Source organism: Protopterus annectens, chromosome 7.part1 (assembly GCF_019279795.1).
Source record: "Protopterus annectens isolate FY-2018-M chromosome 7.part1, PAN1.0, whole genome shotgun sequence".
Lineage (NCBI taxonomy): Eukaryota > Metazoa > Chordata > Ceratodontiformes > Protopteridae > Protopterus > Protopterus annectens.
The window spans coordinates 102,975,515-102,994,941 of NC_056740.1; the positions used below are offsets into that span (position 1 = coordinate 102,975,515).

General features: G+C 38.1%; 1 protein-coding gene across 1 annotated transcript in view; it reads left to right on the forward strand.

The window, feature by feature from the left end:
- The window catches only part of CACNA2D3 (calcium voltage-gated channel auxiliary subunit alpha2delta 3), a 2,619,084-nt gene that overhangs the window by 783,476 nt on the left and 1,816,181 nt on the right, over positions 1 to 19,427 (forward strand). The window contains exon 7 of the mRNA XM_044078472.1: positions 2,276 to 2,347. Within this exon, the coding sequence (XP_043934407.1) occupies positions 2,276 to 2,347 (72 nt within the window). The remainder of the gene's footprint in view (positions 1 to 2,275; positions 2,348 to 19,427) is intronic.

Below are 19,427 nucleotides of genomic sequence, written 5' to 3' on the forward strand. Positions count from 1 at the left end.
GTTGTTGTTTTTATGAGCTTAATTTATATAGATATAATTTTCATTTTTTCTAAATATCTCAACAACCAAATAATACAGGCAGAACTCCTCAGCCTCATATGAAAGCCCTTAGCTAGATGAATAAAATGTTGCTGACAGTATGTGTGTAACTTCAGTTGTTGCTGAGATATTGTAAGTTGTTTACAAAATATTAAAAATGTAATAGTTACTGTGTTTACTTTGATTTATAAAATTTGGTTTAAGATCTAGAACCTAAAAAATACTACCACTACAAAAATAGTTTGTGCTGAAGAGCTTGCCATTTATAATCCTTTCATGATTCTTATGGTTCCAGAGATACGAGTATTTTTTGAAATGTGAGGACATACTTAGATCATGTCAAAAGGCTTAGGCTCTGCCCATTGGAAATCACAGTACAAACTTTCTGAGCTCTATTGGAGTGAATGAGATGCCAAACTTGGATGCTACACATATGCCATATTCAACTATTTCTAATTGTTTCCTACAGCTAATTTGAGGTTCCACATGTGTAATTATTTCATTGCTAAAAACATAATTCTGCTAGGCATATACATCTAGGTAATTTTGTTTGCTACTATGCTCCCTGTTTTTATTAGTTTTCTTTATTTCTCATTTAGATAAGTCTCTTTCTTGCAGGCATGAATTTTATACTTATCTACTAACAATATTTTATTTCCTTTTAATGATAATTTCATATTACTTTTCAGAGTCATAGGTCATGGTTGTCCTTATATTTGTCACACTAGAGTGTTAAAAACAGGCTTTCTGAGACTAAATTTTATTTCTGGAATCCCATTTATGTTTCATTCATTTTCTGTCTTTTATACTATAATGTGTAGAAAAGCTGCCTATTAGGTATTTATTAAAGTTGTATGTCAACCTCAAAAAGTAATTGAAAATGTGTTCACTGTTTGTAATACTTAACACTGATTTTTCAGCTTCTGTTTAGCATTCTGTTATATGACTGTTAAAAACTAATGCAAAATCCTCAATTATCAGGCACTTTATATGTTATTCTTTTTTTATACACCATTAGTAGGATTGCGTTTTAGGATCGTATAGTTAATTTATCCTAGTTGCTGTATCTTAAAATGAGCTCATTGAAATAAGCTGTGCTTATTCCTTTGTAATGTTATTGTCAGTCCAGCTAGTTGAGTTTTGTTCTAGATAGACTATTTATGTATTAAAGAATACTACTGTCAACTTTTGCTATTTTAATGTTTTTCAAATATGTATTTGAAAACTTAGAATAAATGAATGTACACATATAATTAAGATCTAATCAGTTATATGTATTTACAGAACATCAGTTATTGAAAATAATGAATGTAAATAATCTATTACATTGTATAACTATATATAACTTTGTATACATGCACACACACACACACACACACACACACATATATATATATATATATATATATATATATATATATATATATATATATATATATGTATATATCTTACCGGTAGACAAAGTTTGAATTCTTGTGCTTTGAATGCCTGACCTTCAAGTTGCCAATCATCACAGTTCCTCCATAGGAAGTCACTCTAAATGAGTTGTGCCAATAATGATTCCCTTTTAGGTGGAAGTTCAAGTTGCTGAGACCATGGAGTTGTTATATATAAGTATGGCTTAGATGGGGGACTAGCCTCTCACATTGGGGTTGCAGGGGGAGGGTTGGCCCCCTTCAAAAACCTTTAAAAAGTGGTTTCTGGCAAAATGTTTTTCACAGATGCAGTTGAGGGATTCTAATCCTCAGTGCATTCACTTTTGTCTTGTTATAGTAGAAACATATAGGCGTGCATGTGTGTATGCGTGTGTGTACACATATATATATATATATATATATATATATATATATATATATATATATATGTGTGTGTATGTGTGTATGTATGTATATATATATATATATATATATATATATATATATATAAATATCTATTTCTATATCTATGTATACATAAAACTTGAGACACAAGGTTATTAAAAACACATCATAAAGTTTCCCATTCAAGTTGTGTTCATTAACCATTTATTAATGTTTAGAATTCTCTTACCTTCACTATAGCACATTACTCATTGAATTATATATTTGATATTTCTGTTTATTCATTTAACATGCTTCTTTGCTTTAAATTTACTGCAATGCATCATGAGCCCATGATAAGTTAGCGTTATTATTTGATTGAGATATCTAGACAAAAATGGCACACTATACCTTTCTTTTTTATTTCCTTCTATTAGCTTGCTGATGACCAGGGTCTTGTTTTGATGACTACTGTTGCCATGCCAGTGTTCAGTAAGAAAAATGAGACAGTAAGTATTTTACAAAGTATTCATAATTAATATCATTTTTCTTAGTGAGATAATGTATCTTATTTTTAGTGTGAGCATGTCTTAAAGAGATATGTATAAGGTGACTTATTACTATTACGTTTGATATGTGTTTCCTTTTGTTGCTTTCATACCACTTAAAGGCTGGTACTGTTTCTGCACTGCATTATCCAGAAATGCATCTGCTGTCATTAGCTATGTAAAGTAAATCTTGGAAACAATTTGAAGCGTGTTACTAATGCTTAGCATGTAATCTGATGTTTTTACTTGGGGAGCTTACCGTATGCTGCATCCTTATAGACGTCATCAAGAGCAACAATAAAATATAAAACATGAATTAATGATAATTAATTATGATAATAGAAATACTGAAACATGGGTCGCGACTGAAAGGGTCAGTAGACTAGCTCACATACCTGATAAATATATGATAAATAAAGAAATAAGAATTAATTAAAATCCTGGATGTCATATGGCAATTTCAAGGAAGTATTTCATGCTTCATTTGCCTACTTGATCTGTTACTGTGAAAGTCATTTCTATTTTATAAGGACAGTTTACATATGGCAAGCTGTGTGACAAAATATAGCAGTTGTATAGGCAAAAAGCCAGCTTCACCCATTAGCCATGGCATTCATGTCCAGCATTCAGAATTTGGCCTGTGGCAGATTAATCATTTATGCATTGTCAAATCTCCAGGTGATGGCAAGCTGTCATCCCAAGGCTCTACATTAGCAATGTTTGAAAGATAATTTTGACTTATACCCTGCTGCATTGAGTACTTAAAATGGACAGATACTACTTTGTAAAGCAACACAACGACTAATACAAACTGATGTCATTGCTAACTAAATTAAATAGCTGATAGATTGTGAATGAAATAAAACTCACATGAGAAAATATTGAAAGTGGTTCTTTTTCGATATTTTGTAAATATTACCAGGTCATCTTTGTTATAAATATATTTCAGATATTACAAGCTTGCAGAGTGCCCCTCCTCATATCAGTACTGATGGATATACTGTTATAAATTAATTTATGTCTGCCTAATGTTATAAGAACACAAGTATCTGATCATGATAATCAACAAATTAATGTTACAGTTCTGTTTCTACTTCATACCCAACCCATCTTGTCTTCTAGTAGTTAATCTGTATTTGCAGATTCAGTTGCAGAAGGAGGGCAAACAAATGATGCAAGGTTATGACAAGATGATTTATTTGTATGCACTCTATTTGTGCAGCTCTTCTCATACTCAAATGGGCATAACATCTTCTTTAGTCATATATTTGAAATTTATTTATTTATTTATTCATTTTACATTTGCTGACCGGGAGTGTCCAACTGAGCTCAAGCCCTTTTTCAGCGGAGGGCTGGGGAGAAAAGCTCCAAGATGTGCAAAAACATTTATATAGCAATAGAGATATACAAGAAGTTACAAATTGTATACAGTTGTTGACAATAATTAAAAGATACCATAAACAAAAGGGATGATCAACAATAAGAGTATAGTAAGCAATATTTTATAGTTTAAATGAGGTAGCTTGTCTAAGTTCCAATGCGCAGAGTATAGCAATAGCTTAGGAGGTTGCATAGAAAGTTTAATAATCTAAGGTTCAGTAAGATAATTGTGAGAAAAGCTTAGAAAGTTCCATAAAAATCATAGGATGTCAGTTATTCATGCTAAGTATTGTGAAATTAAGTTAGTCAGTACTATATAGGTAGGTGGTTGTCAGGGAGGGTGCCTATAGTGGCAGATCCAGTGTTGTTAAAGTAGTCTTTGGTGGCTAACTTGAATTGCTTGGGGTGAATTAGGTTCCTTATTTCTAGTGGGAGTTTGTTCCACACAATAGAGGGATGGTAGCTATATAAGTTGCACCTTGTCTTGGTTTTGTTTTGTGAACATTTAATAGGTCTTGGGTTGCGCTTCGGAGATGTCTGGTAGGGGAATAGTGGGAGATCAGGGTTGCTAGACCTGGGAAGAAATCAGGCTGATAAAGAATGGAGTGTATGGTTTGGAGCATATGAGGTAGTTCAAGCCAGTTCAATATTTTAAAGAGAGACAGTGGTGGGATTTGTCTGTTTGTTGAGTTGCGAATCTAGCTATGTTATGATAGGTTGATTCTAATTTGGTAAGTAGGGTGGAGTTCAAATTAGTGAGTATTTGGGAACAGTATGTTAGGCAGGGTAAAAGGTAGTTATGAGTAAGAGAGATTCTAGCTTCCTGTACAAGAGGCCTAGCTTTTGTTGGGTTTTTTGATACAATTGTTAATGTGTAGATCAAATTTCAGTTGGTTATCAATGGTAATGCCATATAGTTTTGTGCTGGTTTTGACTTCTATAGGAGTATTGTTTAGGGATGTTATGGAGAAGGAAGATTTGATTTGGTTTGCAGATTTAGGGAGGAAGAGTAGCAATTTTGTTTTTTTAGGGTTGAGGATGAGCTGTTTTTTAGTCAGCCATGTCTCTACAGATTTAAAGGATGTTTGGGTAGTTGATAGATGTTCTGAGGGTGAGTTAACAATAGTAATGAATGCAGAGTCATCGGCATATTGTACAATGCTAGACTGAGAACAGGAGGCGTGAAGTGAGTTAGTAAAAATATTAAAAATCAGAGGCCCAAGAATGGATCCTTGGGGAACACCGGTTCTTTTTATTTAATTTTGATAGCCAGAGTATAGCAATGATCCTTGTGGACCATTTTAGGCTCATCCAGGATAGAAGGTAAGTAAACAGAAATGTAGATTAACTGCATACATGTAAATACATACATCACATTACACTGGGATAAAGTTTCTTGTTGAAGAACAAATAGTTTGATACACAGAAAAAGACTGTTAAAAAATTAAAAAAGATTTAATAAATGGAATAAACACATAACACAAATGGTTTACTTACAATATTTATGTAAAAATATACTACAGGATTCAATAAACTGCATGTAGGCTTTGCGCATAGTCTACATGGAGTTTACGTGTTTGCATGATGTGTGCAGTGCGTGGCAGTATGTAGCACATATTAATGAAGCATGGCATGTCTACACTATATTTTGTGGCTTGCAACAATGTTGTTGGCCATGAAGCCTTGTAAGCAAATGTGAATAGCAATTCTGTGTAAAGGAGAGCATCTGCAGTGCTTAGATTTGTGCAGAATGCCACAGTGATCACCAGGGCTTTACATATAGAGAAACGTTGTCAACAAATGTGGATAGCGATTCCGTGTAAGGAAGAGCACTTACAGTGCCCAGATCTGTGCACGATGCCACAATGATCACCAGGGATTCTACAAATAGCTGTCTTTCTTTTAGTTTAACATATCTGCAAGGAAAAAAAATGGACTTTCGAAACATTAGAGATACTTTAATACTAGCTTAATTCACAATCACAGTCACAAAGCTTTCAGGAAAACCCTTCTTCAGTGTGATACTTTTTCATCAATCTGACTGATGCTCGATAATTAGATATTAAAAGAAATAATGCTTCTAATGTCTTGGCTAAACATGTGGCCGAACATGGCCTTCAACATAATTTTAGATTTTGAGTGATAGATATTATTTATAAGAATGTGAGGGGTGTTGATATTAATAATAAAATTGAAGTAAGTGAATATGGTTGGATTATTTGATTGGAAGCAGAACATTATCCCGGGATTAATGTTGCAAATAGTGTTAAACCTGTTTTAACATATAAGCAGATGGGTTTAGAAAACTGAAACAAATAATTTTAAAGTGTAGCAGTGGTTTTTAATACTGTATTTTAAGTGATATGTTTTTAAATTATCAATTGACTGTGGTTTTTGATCAGACTGTGGTTGTGATGTTTTTCAAATATTTTATTTAATTGTGAGAAGTTTTTTTATGGAATTGTATCACACTGAAGAAGTCTTTTCCCAAAAGCTTTGTGATTGTGATTGTGAATTGCGCTATTTTTAAAGTATCTATAATGTTTCAGAAGTCCATTTTTGTTTCTTGTTGATTTATTGATATACTGGGACTTTGTTTACCGAGATGTATCTATTTTTTTTGGTTGTTTTAGTGCAACACATCTGCACAGAAGCCAACTAAATGAGAGGGCAAATAACCAGTAATAGGGGCGTATTTGGCATAGATGTCACATAGGAATGTGTTAGAATGTAACACTCACAACCTCTTAGAGCAACAAATGTGGACAAAGCCAAAAAAATGGGGGATAAAGGGACAGAAATAGGGACAGATTTTTAATATTGCACTGACAACCTTAAGAAGTTGATAGAATATATAGGCATAAACTTTCTGAAGACCATGAAGTTTGAAATTCAAATGTCAGTTATTAGTTTCTGACTACACTCTGCAATGACATGCCAGTGATTTGCCAGCAAAAAATGTTACAAAGAAAAGATCACAAACATGAGACAAAAAACTAGACATTCTCCACAGATCAGGACAGTTGAGAGGTTGCACTCAATGTATGTAATACTGAGTCACATCATTTCAGAGATCTTACCTTTGATATGGCAGAAAGCCACACATTTGTTAAGGAAAATAGCTAGACATCCTGGGAAGATCTGGACAGTTGAGAGGTATGAATGTGAAGTATATGGTTCAAACAAAGTACAGAATAGGGTACCTACAGTGCAGAGTATTGTGATGTCCCATTCCTGGCATTCTGTACTAAAGCTGTGTTTAATCTGAGCTGAACTGAAGTGGGCTGTAATCCTCAACTCTTAGATGAGATACCAGACAACTAGAGGCTTCTGAGCTTCCCAAAAACCATAAGTTGATTGTTTTTTGCTTGATTATACTATTTACTGCACTTTTATTGTGTTTTGCTTATTTAATACTGTATACTGTCTATACTTCATTTGTCTGCCTTGCTGTGCCTGTTAAATCATGTTCTGTTTCTCTTTTCACTGTTAGCAAAGCTTTTTTGCTATTTTTCACTGTTTGCAAAGTAATTGCTGTTACTTTTCACTGTTTGCAAAGCATCTGTTTGGTTTGTTCTGTTTTTCCCACCAAGTAGTGTCTTAAATAACTGATTTTTTACTGTTTAAAATATTCTTTAGTGTTTTCATTGCTGGTTTGTTACTGTTTAAAACATTTTTAGTGTCTCACTGCTGTTTTTTCTGCTGTTTAAAACATGTTTAGTGTTTCCCACCTACATTAGTGCAGCTAGTAGCTGCAACATAGTCCACATACAAGTTTGCTGCATCATGGTCTGTTTGTAATGGCTGTTGAATTCTTAGCACATTTTTCCAGGTCATCTTTGATTATAGGGGACCCTTCTCCACCCTTGTGAAAGAAGTGTGCTGATTGCAATCTGTCTGGTGAAGGGAGATTGGTCAAGAGCTTGCAGTAAGCACCCACATTTGTTCTTTTGAGTTTTTAAAAGTTTCTTTTTTTAAGTATTTACCTTCTGGTATTTAAGCCCCACATTTAGGCAGGTTTCTGCTTGTTTGTGCATTGTGCAGCACTGTACACTGCTGTGCAGTTGTACGCCATAGCTGGACAGATAATTTCAACAATTTGTCCCTTAAATACAGCTGTAGTACATTAGTGTAGTCCTCATCTTTAGTACATCTGTGGTCTAAGAAATATTGCTAGTGAGCTGTGACTTGTTAAACCACCAGCCAAAACCCCCATCACAAATACTCATGTACAGTGCACCTCCTAGATCATTTCCGAAAGCACTTTGTTTGAGATAACAGTTCTTCAAACTTAGCATGGCGGACAGTTGGACTACCCTTGTTTCTCCTGCCAGCTTTATTGACTTGGATTTCCTGAGGCAGTATAGTAACTGCCTCCTGTATACTGACAACCTTCTAATAATAACTCACTCTAGTATAGAATGCAGAACATGCATCTACACCAAGAATATTGAATCCCTGCTCTCTTACACTTGAAACAGTAACACTGAAAAGGTTGTCAACTCACCTACCACTACTCATGCACATAGTACCAGTATTCATACACATAACACATGGGTCTACTTCTGTTCATCGAGAAACCATTTTATCAAAGAATAGAAAGCCAAACCCACTTTAGTGAAAGTGCACTTAAAATGAAAGTGCACTTTCGCAAACACCGGTTTTCCAATTTGGAAAAAAAAAAGAAAAAGAAAAAAACACACTAAAAACATATTTTTGCAGGGGGGCAAGCCCCCCTGCACCCCTGTGTGGAGGACTATGTTCCCCACACCCCTACTACATATATATATACTAACTCCAAGATCAAACTACAGTGGGGAAAAGGGTATATTTCCTTATACCCACTGTACCATGCTTCGGTAAACTGGTGTTCATGAAAGTGTACTTTGGCTAAAATGGGTCCGGCTTTCTGTTTTCGGAAAAATGTTTTTTCGATAAACAGAAGTAAATCCTAACACACATTCTCAGAGGCTCTCTCAAAAAACTTACTGTAACACCAGAGACCTCCAAAACAAAAGATTGATACAACTACCACAGTTCCCACAGCACCCGAAACACATAGCAACACCAGTGTCTCACCTACTAAGCCGTTAAGGCGTAACACTCAAAAAATAAATTTTCTTGTCATTGGACACTTCAAAGTGAGACACATGGATGTCCCACTCACCAGGTTAGATAAGGAGAATGTCATAGTCAGCTACCTGTCTGGTGCCAGGACTCGTCAAATCATGCATGCACTCAGGTCTCTCAACAGCAAGTACTATTATGACTCTGTCATAGCTCATGCTGGAGTAAATGACCTGAGACATACCTCATCTGACTATATGAAGAGATACATGATTGAGCTCTCTAAGTATGTGTTCCAGGCAGGTATGTCCCTAGTCATTAGCAATGTATTACCTGCACCAAGAGTGATGCTACAGTATAAACAAAAAATTATTGATTTCAATAATTGTCTTAGTTTTTGGTGCCACTCAAAGGGGATCCAGTTTCTGTCAGTCTGGAATGACATGGTTAGCAAACCTTACTGCTTTGCCAGAGACAGTTTGCACCTGGCACCACTAGGCTTTCAGCTGGTGGCAAAGGCTCTTGCTTCCCCTTGCCTCCCCCATAGTGCCTTTTTTTAGGCAAGGTCTCAAAAACAAAATTGCCAATGTGAAAATTGCCAACCATAACAAAATAAGGGTTATGCTGCTAAACGCTAGGAGCTATAACCAAAAACTGCACGCCCTGGAAGCACTTCTATCATTGGAGGATGTAGATGCCTGTGTGGTCATAGAAACCTGGTTCAAGGCCTCAGAGAGTACCCTGGCCATGCAAGGCTACAATGCCATCCACACATTCAGACCACAAAATGAATGTGTGAGAAACAAAGGAGATGGTGCTTCTATCTATATAAATTCACATCCAAGCTAGTTAAATTGAACAGCTCCATGGAGTTAGACCAAGATCAGATTCGACAACTCCATGGAGTTACTCCAAGTTCAGATTACTGTGGGTAAGACCCCCATTCAAGTCATAGCTAATTGTAGATCCCCCTCCATGGATCATGATGCGCATAAGGACTACTTGACCAAACTGGAGTCAATCCAAATATTGCCAAACACTCTGGTCATGGGGGATTTCAATTATTCCACCATCATCTGGGAAAGCTACTGTAGCCCTAACTCACTAGTGCAAAAGTTCCTTGACTTTGTTAACTCAAATGCCCTGGAACAAATTGTTCAAACCCCAACAAGAGGAACAAACATACTATATCTGGGCCTCACTAACATGAAAAACAGTTGCACCACTGCAACTGTTGGGCCATCATTAGTCATATCTGACCATATATCAGTCACCTTCGAACAAGCACTAACACCAGAACTCAAAAAGGGTGAAGTTAGACTAAAAAGCTTCACCAGAGCAAATATACCCTCCTATGGGAAGGTATAAATGCCTTCCAAGCCCCACCCCTAACTGGACGTGGTAACTACACCAAAGCTTACACTAAAGCCTTGTACAATCTCTTGTATAAGTGTATAGACCCAACTGTTGAGAGAGAATCAAAACCAGAGCCCCAAGTAAAAAAGCCACCCTGGTGGACATTCAGCATCAAACTTTACAACAAATGCAAAAGGTTGCTCTCTAAGATAACTAGGGCAAGACCCCAACAGTGGAAAAGCACTCTTATCAGCCTAAACAGGCAACTAAGACAACATGTCAAATCTTCTAAGTATAACTTTGAGAAAAAGTAGCAATCACAGCCAATGATAACCATAAGGCCTTACGTACATAGCCTAAAAGGTAGGATCCAAGCATATGCAGAACTAGTGACTAATGGTATCACACACACACACTGATCCCTCAGTGATAGCAAACCAGCTAGCAGACAGATCTGGTGAAAATGTCACTCCCTTATCCTCTCCAAACTTATCACAAGCCTTCCCCCCAACTACCCCCACCCTACATATCTGAAGAAGAGGTCATTAAAGCCTTGTCTAAGGCAAAAAACACAGCCTCTGTGGGACCAGATGGTATCCCAGTCTGTCTTCTAAACAAACTAAAACATTAACTAGCATCACCATTAAGTACCCTATTCAATCACAGCCTAACCACAGGCTTTGTCCTTGCAGAATGGAGACCAACACCAGCTATTCCTTTCCACAAAGATGGCTTAGCAAACAGCCCCAGGGAATTATAGATCCTAAGTCTGACCAGCCTCATCTGTAAAGCTATGGAACTCATCATCATGGACCTCATAAATAAAAACATAGGTGACCTCCATACCCTCGATCCGACCCAATTCAGCTTCATCAAGGGCAGATCCTGCCTGTTAAACCTGGTGGATTTTTTCAAAAATGTGACCAGGGCCATTGGCGAAGGCAAATGTTTGCATACAGCATGCCTCTACTTGGCAAAGGCCTTTGACACAATCCCACACTCAGCTATTACCAATAAACTTAGCAAACTGAGTGTAAACCCTTTTGTTGCAAGTTGGGTTGCCAACTATCTCACAAACCAGTTACATACTATCAAAGTGGATGACTCCACATCAACCAGCAGACCTGTCACAAGGGTCAGCACTGGACCACCTACTGTTTGGTATATACTTCTCAGAAGGTCAAGTCAAAATTAAGGTGCTGTGCTGACCAAGACTATAGATGACTACAAACTGGGTGCAATTATTGAATCCCTAAATGATGTCAGAATACTTCAGGAGAGTCTTACACAGACCAATGACTGGTGTCTTATTCATGGTCTCAAACTGACTGCAAAGAAATGCATTATCATTTCCTTTGGAAAACACAATGTCCCTTCACACTATCAAATTGACAACAATACCCTATGTACATATGAAGTGGTAAGAGATCTGGGATAACAAGTAGACTGTGACCTTAACCTAGCCCACCATGTGTGTACTGTAGTAAGGAAGGCTTTCTATATAGCACATTTGATTAGCAAAGGCATCACCTGTAGAGCAAAGGAGGTTATAACCCTTCTGTACTCATCACTAATCAGGACCATAATAGAGTATAACACCCCTATCGGCATGTAGTGTGCAAAGCACCTACAGCAATTGGAGAGTCCTCAGAGGTTTCTAACTAAGAAGATGAAGGGATTCCAGCATGTGCCTTATACAGACCAACTAAAGTCCCTGTCACTGTACTTTCAGTATCATATAGACTTCTTACAGAAGACATATGCCTGGCTTACAGAGCAAACTCCAACCCAAACCTAATGAGTTTGCTGCACATCCATAAATGAAGCGGGACTACAAATACCTGTTCTAGGGACCTAAATTTAGCCTGTGACTTGAATAGGATGTCCAGGAGGGACAGATTTGTCTCCCAGTGACTGCCTCACCTTTGGAGTAGGCTGCCAATTCATATGAATCAGAGTACCTCTATGACTCTGTTCAAAAGGAACCTGGATGAGTGGATGGGGCACCGTAAATTCTTACCAGTGATAGCACCCATAACCCTCTTGGACATGGGCAGTCATTAATAAATAGAGTCCTGGGTATTGATTAGAGTATCTATGGTATTATATTGGGATGAAATGGTTAGGCATGAAATGACCTCTGGGTAAATAGTCTAGTAACCTCCTGTGATCCTAAAATGATCACCCAGGGGAAGTGTGTATGTGGGACACACAGATGAATTGTAGGAATGAACACAGGGAAAGAGTACAGGTGAATCTCCCAGATGTATAGCAGAGAAGGGCATGTCAATGGAGAATGGTTGTAGCAGCAACACCAAGCACATATCTAAATGGCACAGCACGGACTGTACAGTGAAAATGTGTTGTCTGTGATTGTCACACAAGGTGACATAACGATGGAAAGGATGTCTTTGTGAGATAAGCATCCTTGAATAATGCAGAGGACATCTATCAGGGATCTGACATAAAATTAGGGTAGGGTTCATATTGGGAAGCCATGCAAAATGATATACGTGAATATGAGTGCACTCTCAGCAGAGGTCTCCAGCAAGGTGGCCATAGGGAAAGTATCATGCAAACATTACAAGAACCAACCACAATCATAGACAATATCAAAATACCACCACTATTCCAATGATTCTAATGTGAGAGTCACGGTGACCTGCCTGTCAGGCACTAGAATCCGCTAACATAACACAAGCACTCAGGTCACTCCAAGGCAAGTACAAATATGACTCAGTCATTGTCCATGCTGGTGTGAATGACCTGAGACGTACCTCCATGGACTACATGAAAAGAGACATAGAGGAGCTCTCTGAGCATGTAGCCCAGGCCGGTATGACCCTGACCTTGAGTAGCATCTTACCCTCACCAAGAATGATGCCACAATATGAAGACAAGTTGATCAATTTCAATAACTGGCTTAAGTATTGGTGTCATTCAAAGGGGATCCAATGCCTGTCAGCCTGGGATGACATGCTCGACAAGCCACGATGTTTCGCTAGGGACGGCTTGCACCTGTCACCCCTGGGCTTTTGGATATTGGCAAAGGCTCTTGCTACCCCCATAGTGCCTTTTTTAGGCAAGGCTCAAAAGACAAACCCACCTCCATAGGCTACACAAGGGATAAGAAACTAAGAGTAATGCTACTCAACGCCAGAAGTCTAAACCTCAAGATGCATGCACTCGAAACTCTCCTTAGCATGGAGAACATCGATATCTCTGCAGTAACAGAAACCTGGTTCAAGGCTCCCGAGAGCACCCCAGCACTACGAGGTTATACCTCATACCATGCTTTTCGGCCCCAAAACTTGGACCGAACCACAAATGGAGGGGGAGTATCAATATTCGCCAAACATACCCACACCTCCAGGTTGGTGGCACAGCACGAAGCATCAGAGACTATCCATGTGCAACTAACAGTGGGTAAAACTGCCTTCCAGTTTATAGCCTGCTACAGACCACCCTCCCAAACCCAGGAACCCCACTCGGCCTTCCTGAGAACACTGGAAAATATGAAGGTCTCTCCAAACACCATTATATTGGGCGACTTCAACTACCCAAACATAGACTGGGAGCATTACTCTAGCTCCAACACCCTAGCCCAAAGGTTCCTAGAATTTATAAACTCAAATGCTATGGAACAAATTGTTACCACTCCCACAAGAGGGGAAAACATACTGGACCTGATCATCACCAACATGGGGACTCTATGATCCAGACCAGAAGTGTATCCCTCACTGGTAAGATTAGACCATAAACTAATCTCACTGGATATTCACATCCCGACCTCACCCCCTGCCCAGAAAACCACAGTGAAAAACTTCTCTAAAGCAAATTTCACACTCCTCAAATCTGAGGTGGAATCCTTCAAAGCCCCCAGGCCTGTGGAAAATACGGCCCAGACTGCAGAATCCTTTATAAACACATTCTATGAACACCTTCAGGAATGCATGGATCATGCAATCCCAAATAAAACCAAGACCCAATCCTCCAAAGGCGGACGTCCTGTCTGGTGGACCCCAGCCATAAACAAACTATACAATAGAAGGAAGAAGCTACTACATGATAGAGCAAAATCCCAAAAAGGGAAGGCATCTCTGATCAGTATTAGCAAAAAACTACAGGCACTCATAAAATCATCTAAGGCCAGCTTCGAGAGAAAAATTGCACAGGACACTAAGGATAATCACAAGGCTTTCTTTAGTTATGTTAGGAACCTGGGTGGGAACTCCCAGATATGCTCAGAATTAGTCCAAAATGACAAAAAATACACCAAACCCACAGACATTGCCAACATCCTAGCTGACAGGTTCAGCACAAATGTCTCCCCCCCTCCCCACCAAAAGGGCAAATATCTATCCCAGCAGAGTGCTGCCCCCCTAACATCTCAGATGCTCAGGTAAGAGCCGCCCTCTCCAAAGCAAAAAACACAGCATCAATGGGACCAGACGGTGTCCCGGGCTGCATCCTACATGAACTCCAAGAAGAGCTAAACCCAAACATAAAAGTACTGTTCAATCTCAGCCTTACTACAGGATATGTACCCAAAGAGTGGCGTACAGCAACAGTGGTCCCTCTCTGCAAAGGTGGTGCCTCAACGGATCCTGGAAACTATCGCCCCATAAGCCTGACTAGCTTGGTCTGCAAAGCTATGGAAAGGATCATCAAGGACCTCATAAATAAAGATATTGGGGACCTACAGACACTGGATCTTACCCAGTTCAGCTTTGTTAAGGGCAGATCCTGCCTCTTAAACCTGGTCGATTTCTTTGAAACAGTCACCAAGGCCATTGACGAGAGGAAGGTGGTCCACACAGCCTACCTGGACCTTGCAAAAGCCTTCGATACAATACCCCACTCGGGCATTATAGATAAGCTCACCAGCTTAAATATAAACCCCTATGTCACTAGATGGGTTGCAAACTGGCTCAAGGACAGAACCACATGGTCAGAATTGCTGGAGCCATGTCAGACTCCAAACCAATTACAAGTGGCGTCCCACAAGGCTCAGTCCTGGGACCTCTCTTGTTCGGTATATATTTCTCAGAGGTACAGGCCAACACAGAAGGACTGTGGCTGACCAAGTTCGCAGATGACTGCAAACTGGGCGCCATAATCGACTCTCCAGCTGACACAAGCATCCTCCAAAAGGACCTCATAGAAACAGACAACTGGTGCCAGAGCCATGGCCTCAAGCTAAACGCCAAAAAGTGTATAGTCATCCCAAACAAAGTGCCCACAAATTACCACATAGGTGGTAATCCATTAAGTACGGAAGAAGTAATTAGGGACCTGGGGACCCAAGTTGATAGCAATCTCTCATTTGACAACCACGTGGCCAAAGTGGTTAGAAAAACATTTTATATAGCCCACCTAATCATGAAGGGATTCACATCTAGATCAGGGGAGGTCATTGTGCCTCTTTACTCATCCCTCATCAGGCCCATAATTGAGTACAATGCCCCTTTTGGGATGTACCTTACCAGACACCTGCAGCAACTGGAAAGACCCCAAAAGTACCTCACCAAGAGGATCAAAGGGCTCAAACAGATGCCATATGCTGCCCGGTTAAAGAAACTCCAGCTCTACTCAGTGGCATACCGCTGCCTGCTCAGAGGCGATCTGTGTCTGATGTATAAAGCAATGTCCAACCCGAAATTAATGGACATGCTGCACCTCAGAAAATCCAAATCCCATCGAGCCACGTGCTCGAGAGACTTGCACCTCAGCACTGAAATAAATAAGACATGCTGGAGGGACAGATTCATAACCCAGAGGCTCCCTTCACTCTGGAATAAAATCCCAGTCCAGGTTAGGCATTGATGAGTGGATGGGAGATCGTAGGTTTACCCCGGGGATCACTTCTGTGTCACTGTTAGACAGAGGCACAGTATACTAACCTCGAAAAAGGGCATAGCAAAATTAATTTAAAATGGGTGGCGAAAGCCAAACACACTCTGGCTAGGCTTATAAATGCCCTAGGGCAGATAGCCTAGTATGAACCTATGAACCTATATGTGATGTGGAGTGATAACAGATGAGCCTGCACACACATACTTGACAACTATTATGATACATCCATATTCCATGACAGTAACTACGCACAGAGATCCTTGAGGGATGGGGTACTAAATATACCCCTATTTTAGGTAGCTCCTTTACTACTAAAAGTCAAAATCTACAGAAAAATAGTGATGATTTTCCCACTTTAATGGTCACATTTTATCATGGACCATTTGGGAAAATGGTTCGCAATATTGTGAGTAACAACTGGATAATACTGGACAGCAATAGTGAAGTGAGCAAGGTCTTGGGGGTAACACCCTCCTTTGTTTACAAAATGGGATGCAATATGAAGTACCTATTGGAACACCCCAATTTTTTTAGGAGCACAGGTAAGAGCACCACAAGATGTGGGGCATGTAAATACTGTCATTATGTTATGACGGAGAAGAGTATCTTGATAGGAGAACCATTGCAAAAAGTAGATTTAGTTGGGGGTAATTAGGGAACCAAGGGTCTAGTGTATGTGGCTGTATGTCAGGGTTGTAATGGATTTTACATTGGGAAAACTGAGAGACTATTACGTAAACGGATTTATGAGCATGTTTATGCTATTGAAGCAAAAAACATGAATGATGTTTTATTTAAACATACCCTGAATTGTTCTAGTTCCTGTTTGGTATTGTGGAGATTATTAAAAAAGACTACAGGGGTGGGTATTGGGAAAATAATATTGAGAAAAATGAATTACGGTGGTAATTGAGATTGAATGCCAGAACCCCCCCGGTTTTAATGAACATCTTTCCTTGGTTCCTATTTTGAACGATAGAGCCTTGGTTTTATAAATGAAATAATAAGTAAAAATATATATATATATATATATATATATATATATATATCTATATATGTATATATATATATATATATATATATATATATATATATATATATATATATATATATATATAGATATATATATATATATATAGATATAGGTTCATAGGTTCATACTAGGCTATCTGCCCTAGGGCATTTATAAGCCTAGCCAGAGTGTGTTTGGCTTTCGCCACCCATTTTAAATTCATTTTGCTATGCCCTTTTTCGAGGTTAGTATACTGTGCCACTGTCTAACAGTGACACAGAAGTGATACCCGGGGTAAACCTACGATTCCCCATCCACTCATCAAGATTCCTCTTGAAGAGAGTCAATGAGGGACTCTGCCTAACCTGGACTGGGATTTTATTCCAGAGTGAAGGGAGCCTCTGGGTTATGAATCTGTGCCTCCAGCATGTCTTATTTATTTCAGTGCTGAGGTTCAAGTCTCTCGAGCACGTGGCTCGATGGGATTTGGATTTTGAATCTGTCAAGTTTAAATCAGTTAAATCAGTTATAAAGAAAGTTTACAAAATGGAGGGGGACATAATACTTCTCAAGAGTACCCCATTCTCATATCAGCAAAAAACTAGATAAAAGCTTATGCAAATATAGATGTACTGCAAATTGTCAGTTTAATGAATGTGAAATAATGGGGAATAGGCAGATGAGCGGCTAGCAGTTTGTTCATAGGCACAGAATTAAATCAGCTGATGCAACTAGAATCACAGCAGTGAAGGCGCATGACATACAAAGAATGAATGAAATATCACAACTTCACAACTGTCCATGTCTGATCAACAATACGTCATACTCCCCATGAGCAATATGTTCACTGCACCCACTTATGTAATTATAAAAAGACATAGGAGCTGAGGGGGCTGTTGGAAGTATTTCTGTAAGTACCCGTGTGAACAAAAGATAGAGAATGAATATTTAAAAGAATGTATATCTAGAGACATTGTTCCTAAGGGACTACGCGTTTTTAAATTCCCAAACAATGTTGTTATTGGCACTGATTTTCATAAGGAACTTTTAGAAGTGTTTAATAAATGTGGTATAGATGTATTGAAGTTAATTATTAAAGATAATATAAAAAGCCAAGAAGCTTTACAGAAAGATATTAATGAACTGGACCAGCATATTAAAGATGATTTAATTTTTTCAATAAGAGAAGAAAAGGAAAAATATTATAATATTAGGAAAGATATAGATGTAAAATGTGAAGATTTAGTGAGTAGAAAAATTAAAAAACTCGAGAGAGAGATATTAATGAATATGAGAATCACACATGTTACCCTATACCTAATAAAAGATATATGAATCTTGTTAATGGGTATAAATATAATGGTAGAGATAACAATTTTAATGCTAATGATGGTGGAACATGTTTTTTTGATGAGGATGGACAGGAATATGACACAGTATTCCCACCCTTAAGGAGGTCTGAGAGACTGAAAAGTAAACCCTCAGCAGCAACATTTTCCAGAGAGGGGGGGGAGAAGGGGGAGGGGGAAATTTTATTAAGTCCCCATCTCACAATACACAGTGATAAAGAAATAGTAAGAGATAGGCACAAATATGTGTATAATAATTTTACTATTTATAATTTTAGTGAATTAATTTTAGAAAAGGAACATTTTGATTTATTTTCTAGGGGCCTTAAATTCATACCAAACAGTAAAGGAGATTTAACAGGTAGTATATTGGATATAAAGAGTTTTTTAAGGAAGGTAAACTTAAGTATTATGTTTCCCAATAATAAAGCTCAATACAAGACAGAATTGAAACGAAAAAGTATATATAACCCCCCGTTACATCCCCAATTAAAAAATGTTGAGAGAATTATAGAATCGGAAGTGAGGAAACAAGCTAATAAAATATGGTATAAATCAAACTTAAGTAAGAAAGAAAGTGACTTGTTGTATGAGGTAAAAAACAATAACAAAATTAGAGTGATGAAACCTGATAAAGGGGGTGGGTTAGTCATTATGGATAGTATTCTATATGAAGGTAAAATGAATACTATCCTATGGAATGAAACTAGATACTCAATAGTATCTGTGAACGAAATGAATATAGCTTATAATAAAATAGATATTATTTTGCAAGATATGTTAAATGAAGAGATTATAGACTATAACACCTCCAAATATTTGAAAGTAGACAAACCCAGAACCCCTACGATATTTGGTATACCCAAAGTTCATAAAAATGAAGAGGACCCACCTTTTAGACCGATAGTCTCGGTAGAGGGGTCAAAAACATATCCTTTAGCAAAATTTGTAGATAGAAATTAAAAAACGTATGGATGAAAAGGAAATGTATTTTAAAAGATTCTTGGAATTTATTGAAGGA